This window comes from Zingiber officinale, chromosome 1B (genome assembly GCF_018446385.1).
Source record: "Zingiber officinale cultivar Zhangliang chromosome 1B, Zo_v1.1, whole genome shotgun sequence".
Classification (NCBI taxonomy): domain Eukaryota; kingdom Viridiplantae; phylum Streptophyta; class Magnoliopsida; order Zingiberales; family Zingiberaceae; genus Zingiber; species Zingiber officinale.
In genome coordinates this window covers 14,464,290-14,473,801 of record NC_055986.1, presented here as the reverse complement: position 1 = coordinate 14,473,801, position 9,512 = coordinate 14,464,290, and the positions used below count along the sequence as shown (strand labels likewise).

Below are 9,512 nucleotides of genomic sequence, written 5' to 3'. Positions count from 1 at the left end.
ATACTTATATTGAGAAATTACCTGTGCCTCTGTAGCGTTATATTTCTCACACTGTTGATGTTCAACCTGATGGTCATTATGGATTCAGGACAATAGTTGCACTAATTGGGTATGGTGAAGAAGGTTGGTTTCAAGTACGATTCGAGCTTATAGAAGAAATTCAGCAAAATAAGGATCTATATGATCAACTTTATCCAGATCCAAATTTGGTAATCAATCTATTATTCTCATTGAATTGGTTCGAGCTGTTGGCACCAGAAATGTATTGGATGGATTCTATGCCTTTGGGAATTGTCATCACATCAAGGTACAATCTTGTACTTCATACATTTGGTGAGAATGTTGGGAGTTGTTTTACTCACTTTCCATTAAGAACTCCTCCAGTTCCAAACCAAGAGCGTCGAGAAATAACTATTGTTCATGTTAGTAATCACTTCGTACAAGTTTTCTTACATCCTCATTATCCTGTACCACCCATTCCAACTTGGTGGTGGCAACATTTATCGTATGAAGCTAAAAGATGAGTCACTCCTTATAGGACATGTATTCATTTGTGGTACGAAGTAATAGGTACACCACCACCAAACGCATCGGGAGCAGAATTTAAAGGCAATATTGATTAAGATTTCTATTTTTATATATTTTCATATTTTTTTTATATTATTACATGTACTCTTCATTTGAAAAAAAATATTTGTTCCTAAGTTATGAATGTGTTAATATTAATTGTTAGTATTTTTTTAGTTTTAAATATAAACTAAAAATAAAAAAAGATTATAAACAAAAAAATAAAATTGATAAAAAAACTGATTAAAAAAATTAATAAAAAAACAAAACATAACAAAAATAAATTGAAAAAATACAAGTATTATGAAAAAAAATTAAATTAATTAAAAAATAAAAACTAAATAAAATTTATATAAAATTGAAAAATAAAGTATTGATAAAAAATAATAAATTAAATTAATTAAAAAATAAAACTAAATAAAATTTAAAATATACAAGTATGAGAGCTTTTTTTAAACAAAATTAATTACAAAATTAAAACTAAATGAAAATTAAATGAAATTAAAAAAAAATTAAAAGAAGAGGAGGATAGATGCATCATTTGATCCTAATATATAAATCTGAATTTCTATAAAAGAAAAGAAATCTTATATATAAGAGATGGAAAAATTGAATTACTAATCCAAAGAAATTATCAAACCAATAAATGTCCGATATATCAAAAATATCTTAAATATGATAAAAATATAAATTATTAAAAATAGTAGAAAGATTAGCGTGAAGTCCCGTGTCAAAAATTATCATCTGGTAAGAATGAGATACTCCGATTTTGATCTTGCATCAATTATGATCAATGTAATCATCAATACAAATCAACCACTCTGAGTCACGAGTAACAATCTTTATACTTGTGAAAAATATAAAATAGATCTAACTTGAATCTTTATCAAACACTATCGAATTCGACCAATTGGAGTATCAACAATTAATATATAACCGTATGCTGCCACCACAGTCATGAATGGCTCCATAAGATTCCCCATAGTAAGTCTCTCTCCTCGGACGACCATCACCCAGTCCCAGTAGATGTGCCAGTGGAGTTGGTCGTTGCTTGAGTCAGAATCAAACTCTGTTGGGAGGCGCATTCTCTGCCGTGGTAGAGACAAATAGCGACGTTGTCTCGCTGTCATCAACGACCAAGACCAACGACAAACCAACAATCCCCGCTCTGATCCATCCCACGTTGCTTCCTAATGGCACCGACAATGATGTCAAACGGACAGAACTTTAATATTTTACGTTGCATTTTTCTGTCCTCTAAAAAGCCTTTCTCTATGTGATAAATTTTGCATCTTGATTTTTTTTCTTTTGTTCTTTTTCTTTCCCTTTCTTTACGCACTAACTGTCATTACGATTCGTGTAACAGTGAGTTTATCTTGCTTAGATGTGCTAGTTGCAACAATGAATTAGGCTATTAGACTTTCAAGTTACTGAGGGAGGAGCTAGGGGAATAGCTCTGAACTTTGCTTAACGTGGATGGGCTTAGGGCTCAGGGCTCAAAAAATCGTGGGCGTCTAGATGGATCTTCCTCTCATGAGTTACCCAGATAAAGATGATCTCAATTTCACCAATGTTATTTTCTTTTTATGAAATACTTGGATGGATATATTAAACAGTTCATATTAGCTATGCAAAATTTATAAGTGTTTTTTGGGAGTTTAAGAATCCAAATCTAACCTTAGTTTTGATCCTAGGGTCTAAGAATATCATCAAAATATTTTTAAAAATCTAAAATTAATTTTAAATTGAATTTTTTTTAGTGGTACTAGTTTTGGTTTAATATAAAGAAGATGTTTTTTCTTTTTAAAATTTTGCAAAAGTGCCAAGACACTCTAGATATTTTACATTTTCTTTAGGATTTTGTAGGGAGTATAAATCATATTTAGATGATTTAGGTAAAGGAAATATTATCTGATCATTTGTGATGCATGATCAATCCAATATGATTTTTGAATTTTATTTATTCAAATTTAGAATCAAGCTATGTTAATGGTTATTCCTTTTATAGAAAGATTTTTTTTTCTGAATGAGTATTTATCCCTCGTTTATTGACAGAGTTTCCTTTTTTGATATATCTGACGAGTTTCTTTTATTTTTTAGCATTTTCTCTTCTCCAATTCTCCTCCAATTTCCTCTTTCGTTCGATTGTGAGATAATTATTATCCTATCTAACCTCAATTTACCTAATAGAACTTGAGATTCTACTATGACAATTCCTTGTCTTAGATTCCTCAAGTATCACCATGATGATCTTTCGGGGCATTTCTCATAACTTACCTTTCTCTAGTGTCGCAACCAAAAGTTAAAGCAGAAAATGACAGCAATTAAACAATCTTTTGAGTCGATTCTATCGTGAAGAATTTGAAGACTAGTGTTATATAAAAACAGAACTACTTTTTTTGTTCCGCTCTTGATAAGTCGGTTGGATTTATCCGTCAAATAAATAAAAAGAATACTTTTCAAACTGAAGACTTAAAAAAACTTCCAAAAAGGTTTTCATAAAGATCTTCTCCATAAATATTTTTCATATATGTCTCCTATATATATAATAATTATGTGCTTTTGTGTAATAATTTCATATATGATTTTTAAAATTTCCACATATAATTATTATTGTCATCCGTAATCCGCTGAGATCCTCTAAAATAGCTAACATCTTATGCCTTAATTATCAGTTGAGATCCTCTAGTCTATTTTTACGGATTAAGAGATGGTCTCTTTACATATATTGATGGGGATTGATAACCCCCACTTATAAAATAGATAGAGATTATTAATTTTTATCAATGTATATAAATGAATCATCTTCTTATCTATAAAATACAAACTAAAGGATCTAGCCTCCTTAATTATCGCATCACCCCAGGATAAAACAATGACCCGTAAAGATCTTCATACGTTGGCACGAGCACCTTAATTGAATTTGAAAGCCAATGTGCGGACTGTGGAACCAATAAACCTTGGACATTCAAAATTTCAACAATAATGTGTTTACTTCATGGTAGTCGAACTGGCTACTTAAAACATACTCACGAATCTATTTTTTTAATAGAAAATATAAATTATTAATTAATGCGGCGATGGAGGGAAGTATAGCTAGCACGGGGTCAATTGTAATGGTAGAGGTCAAAGTCAAAATGGTCAACGTTCAAGCGACAAAGGGTTGAACGGAGAATAATTGCAACGGTCGGTCGGGACAGTCAGGTCCCGACCGAAAGGACATGGGTCCAAGCTAGCCCGACCCCCACTCAGGCTCGGGATGATACGCAAGATAGTCAACGCTCGATACAGAGTGGCAGGACGTTACACGGGATCTGGCCAAGGACGTAGCAGAGTCCCGACCAAGCGACTACCCCGCTCGACCAAGCAACGGGACCTGACCAGGGATGTGACGGAGTCTCGATCGAGCGGTTATCCCGCTCGCCCCAGCAACGGGACCTAGCCCTGGATGGAGAGGAGTCCTGGACGAGAGGAGTACTCCGCTCGGATAAGCAACGGGACCACTGTAGTATCTCTCGACATCCTTTTGGGAGATAGTGCCGCTGACAAGAAGCATGATCGACAGGAAGAGGAGTACAGAGTGGCAGGACGTTACACGGGACCTGGCCAAGGACGTAGCAGAGTCCCGACCGAGCGGCTACCCCGCTCGGCCAAGCAACGGGACCTGGCCAGGGATGCGACGGAGTCCCAATCGAGTGGCTACCCCGCTCGGCCCAGCAACGGAACTTAGTCATGGATGGAGAGGAGTCCTGGACGAGTGGCTACTCCGCTCAGACAAGCAGCAGGACCACTGTAGTATCTCTCGACATCCTTTTGGGAGATAGTGTCATTGACAAGAGGCATGGTCGGCAGGCGAATTGTATGGTCGAAGCTTGTACTGTCCGGTCAGGGATATGCACGCCTTGTTAATGTATGGTGTCAGGGGTACTTTCTGACAAAGTCCTTTCATGAGACATATGGGAGAGCGTGCTCATGCCTCGAGAAGTGCACACATCGCCCACCAGGGTTGTATATAAAGGGGGGGTCCTTCACCGACGGAGGTACGCGTGACTATTGACTTCCACTGTTATTACTGTTACTCTGCTTCTCCACATTTTCCGGTGACTGACTCGAGCGTCGGAGAGCCAACACGGGGATCCCTTCCTTGGCCTGACACTGACGCCGTTTGTTTTACAGAGTGAAGCGAAGTCCACATCAGGTCAGTGAAGCCGCCACCTCTCAACTTTTCAACTTCACAGTTTCGGACATGATCATTAATTATTAAAACAAAAGATATGTATATTATTTAGTCAAATATTATATGACCAAGCTATAACTTACCTCCTTTCTCTAGAGACCATCATTAATTGAGATGAAGAAACCTGAAATATACTCGAAAAGAGAGTTAGATCAAAAAGAGAGTTAGATTTGTTATGAGATGGATCTCAGGGTCACTCTGAGTTAGAGTTTGCTTGAGGTAATATTTAAAAAGAAGATGGAGAAGAAAAGTAGAACCTAGTATAGAGTTTTTTAGAAATTGGGGATTACTTTCATGAGTACTTATATGGTTGTTCGAAAAGCATCTCCACATCAGTCGAAATATCATCATTGTGGGAGCCGATGAGGAGAATAGATTTGCCAGTCATTAGTTGTTGCTCTATTCATCCAGTGTCACGTGTTCGTAGGAGAACATCTAGTAGACCGGATCTGATAACCTCACAACTGCTCCTCCATTCTCATGCTGCCACTCATCCTGAAATATTTGCAGTGACTGTCAACAAGCCTACCTATCTTGAGGACGAAAAGTTTGAGGTTGATGTGGAGTGACCTTGAGAATAGATAAGCTTAGGGAACTGAGACTGAGATTGAGACTCTGAGACAATGTCGGAATTCAATGCAGAGAGAGGGTATCAGTGAATGAGACTAAGATAGAGATGATGTCAGCAGTGGCAATGGGAACTAAGAGAGTCTATTGCTGAGACTAAAAGTGACTCAATCATCGTAACTAAGAGAGAGTCTATTGTCGAGACTGAAATGAAGTCCATTGTCGAGACTAATATAAAGTTTGTTATTGAGACTGAGATTGAATCGGTAGTTGAAACCTAGACTAAGAGATGATGTCAAACTTGGATCTGAGCCAAGGAAAGTGTTGAGGTCAGGAGACGAGACTACAAGCCGTTGCAAGGGCTTGAGACTGACTAAAAAAGGGTATCAGAGTTTCAAGGCTAAGCCAAGCCAATGAAGATATCAGGATCCAGACAGGGCTATGATAACTGATTTGCCTTTGTTTAGTTTTGCACTCTAGAATGAATGAATCGGACTTATTGAACTCAACTTGAGTTCCTTCTACGAGGAGTTTAACCCTTTAGCATCTATCACCTCTTGATTTTCATTGATAGAGCTCTGCCGCATCATATGTGAACAACATCATCAATTTAGTTTTAATTGGCAGATATTATTTCAAATAACACAATAATGAATATTCATTGACTATATAGGTACCTTGTAAGTTGCGATCCAAATGGAAAATTTGGTTTCATTCCCCATGTTGTTTGTTTTTGGTTTGGTAAACAATTTGGACTATTTTTATAATTCGCCTGAGTTGAACTTGTTACTTAATCATGGCGACAAGATTAGACCAGTTTAATGAATTCCAATGTCATTAGTTACCTCAACTTCTAACAAAATGACAAACGTTGTGGAGATCGAAACTTCCACGAAAATCACATGTTGACTTCACCACCATCTGATCCGGTCTTTGTCGATTATAATTATAAAAACCTTCCTTGATCCAAAGTCCCCACTTTGGAAAAACAGGAAGAATGATAGAGTTAGAGGAGAGCAACGTTACCCTCAGTCTTGCCATTGCAGGACCTGAAAGCCTTCCCATCGACAAAATTCCGGAGGAGAAGAAAAGGAGGAGGACGCTTTTCCTGGCTCGGCGAAGGGAAGCAGACAATCCATCAGCCAAAGGCAGCAGCAAAAGGAAGAAACTGAGGCTATCAAAGGAGCAGCTGAATTTGCTTGAAAAAAGCTTCGGAGCTCACGCCACTCTTGTTCCCGTATGATTTGACTCCAAACGATCAAATTTGTTCGTATCCAAAAACTAATGATTTTTGTTTGTTTCATGTCAGGAACAGAAGCAAGAGCTGGCGCAAAGGTTGAACTTGGAGGCAAGGCAAGTGGAAGTGTGGTTCCAGAATAGAAGAGCCAGGTATAGTTGATTATTTGAATCTATATATTCAGATCAAGAAACGTGCGATCTTTGATACGGAGATGGAATTTGATTGGTTTGTAGGACGAAGTTGAAGCAGACTGAAGTGGACTGTGAGTTGCTGAAGAAGCGGTGCCAGAGGCTGATCGACGAGAACACGAGGCTGAAGAAAGAGCTAATCGAGTTGAGTTCTGGGATGCAATTGTGCTTAAAAACGTGTTGTTGGTGTAACGAGATGGTGGGCGATCATGAGAGTAACAGGGCGGTTTCTTGAGCTTTCTTCACCATTAAGCTAATTAGCATGCATAGAGTTATTGACTGGTCTTGGCACGTTCTGTTCATAGGATTGTATTAACTAACAAATTTCAGATCTCTCAAAATTATTATATGTTAAGAATTAAGGTTAAAGATGAGGATTGTTGATATTCGATGGTTTCATATAGATTTGGTTTGACTGGGCATTCAGTGCTAGAATTGATTAAATTTGAATCACATCTGCGAACGAGAGACAGAGCGTCGGCAAGTCAGCATATTAATTCCCTTGTAACGCGGCTTAATGTGCTGGTATTCCCTGACGTGCATCCATGGGCTAATTGTAGAAGCTGATCGCCGTACGTGGTGCAAATTTAATGGTAGGTTCTTAGAAAATGGAATCAAAAGAAGACTTGTTCTTTAATTAATAGGAGACTGGAAATTAAAGGCTTAGAAAGTTTGCCTGCTAATAATGCCAAATCTCCTGCTCCAAGAGACTTAGGTATTATTATATGCTAACTATAGCGTTAAAGTGGCACTAAACTTTAAAGTATCAGTGTGACCGTGCGTTTCCTTAAACTTTATTGCGGGACACTGGGACTTGTCTGCAGCATCGGAAACTTCACTGCTGCATCGACATGCTTAATAATTAGATCTTAAAAGTGAAGAAAATGAATTGGGCGAATTGAATGCATATCATGTGGATGAATTGAGTCAGTCAAGTTGAGAGAAATGAATCAGCTAAGTGGACTCGTCGCCCAAATTGAGTCAATTAAGGGGAGACCATTCAAATTAAATAATTCAATTGAACCAATCACTAAACATCAGACGCACCAAACTAGCCATGCTAGCTAAGCAAGCTTATTAGATTGGGTGAGCCAAGGTGCGAGGTTATTAGGCCTGCCAAGCACCGGCTAGTCAGGCTTGTCAAGCCAAGTATATCGATTAGACTGGTTAAATCGGTAGAAATTATAAAAATATATATATATATATATATTATTGAATCTAAAATTGATAGATAAAAATATAAAAGGAAAAGATTAAATTATCCTAAATACTATAAATAATTAAATATATATAATCTAATATTTGTTCAAATTCACGATGCAACAATTAAAAATATTGAAAGTTTATCAGGCAAACTTATCAAGCCGGACTACAATTAGTGATATCTATTTACACAAGGTATGTGGAAACTTCATAGGTGAATTTGTATGTTATAAGACGACATGGATTTTAATGAGAATTAGATCCCTCTAATCATTCCAAAAACTGTATTTAGATATTTCAGCAGTTATGGATATTGTGCGCCTGATTGTGATTCAGGACGAAAGCTTTCAGCAAATGCATGGTGACGTCTACAACTTTGGTATTCTTGTGCTGGAGATCGTTACTTTAGAAAGAGCACAGATCTTTCTCTTCGAGTTGAGGTGCAATATCTTCCAGAATTAGCAAATTTCTGACTGTTTTTCCTTGGCCATATACTATATCTGTATCGACATCTCTCTCTCTCTTTTTTTTGTTTTTTTTAATAACGGAGAAAGAAGTACTATAGATCTGCCAGAATGCTTCATTGTGCCTTCCGCCACACCCAGAAAGGCCACCAAATGATACATGCAGTGTCCATGCTTTTGCACTGAATATTCAACTTGTGTCCATTAATTGTGTGAGTGATCAATTCAAATGGCATAGAAATTTTCTATCCGAATTATAATGATTTGTTTCAATTCAAGACATAAACAGAGACAAGGATAACTCTTTTTAAACAAAAAAACAACTTTTTAAAATAAAAGAAGAATAAAAGGGGATTTCTTTTAATTAAGGATATTTTCGTATCTTTTCTTTCAATATATTTCTAACTTGTAGTTATGAGATGATAAAATATTATAAAAATTATATCAAGAATTTGTTCACATACCTAGTATTTTTGGTCAACTAACTATTAAGAAAATTTTAAATATTAATTAGTTGAGACTGAGACTCAATATTTAAAAAATATTTGAAAAACTAAAGACACGGAAATAAATAAATAAATAAATAATATAAATTAAAAAAAGTATTGATGAGATGATCACCTTAGTTAACAGTGACATGTGTTGTTTTTTGTTTTTTGTTTTTTTTTTAATTTTTAATTTTATTAAATTTTATTTTTTTTTAATTGACATGAATTTTATGGTCCGGTCCCAATAAAATTTTTAATTTGCCATTGTAATAAATTGGGAAGGATTATAATATACGTCCTATCAACCCAGAATTCTTAAGTCAACTATTAATTAAAAAAATTAATTATTAATTTACTGAAACTGAGACTCGGTTCTTAGATATTCTAAGGGCAACTGGTCCCATGTTAACTTGTCGGACGCATGATCGCCCTCGTTTGTTCAGATCCTTTCTCAGTGATTGTTGTTTAGCCCAACGATATTGATAGAATATACAATACAGTATGATGATGACCGAAGTATACTTGTGGGGTTGTGTAGGATCCAAATATATTGATAGG

At 36.1% G+C, this 9,512-nt stretch overlaps 1 protein-coding gene across 1 annotated transcript; it reads left to right on the top strand.

Moving 5' to 3' along the window:
• Positions 1–6,354: 6,354 nt before the first annotated feature.
• LOC122042175 (homeobox-leucine zipper protein HAT22-like) lies at positions 6,355–7,221 on the top strand. The gene is made up of 3 exons (XM_042602199.1): positions 6,355–6,608; positions 6,681–6,760; positions 6,845–7,221. The coding sequence occupies exons 1-3, from the start codon at positions 6,369–6,371 to the stop codon at positions 7,032–7,034; spliced, it is 510 nt and encodes a 169-aa protein (XP_042458133.1). The 5' UTR covers positions 6,355–6,368; the 3' UTR covers positions 7,035–7,221.
• Positions 7,222–9,512: the final 2,291 nt, after the last annotated feature.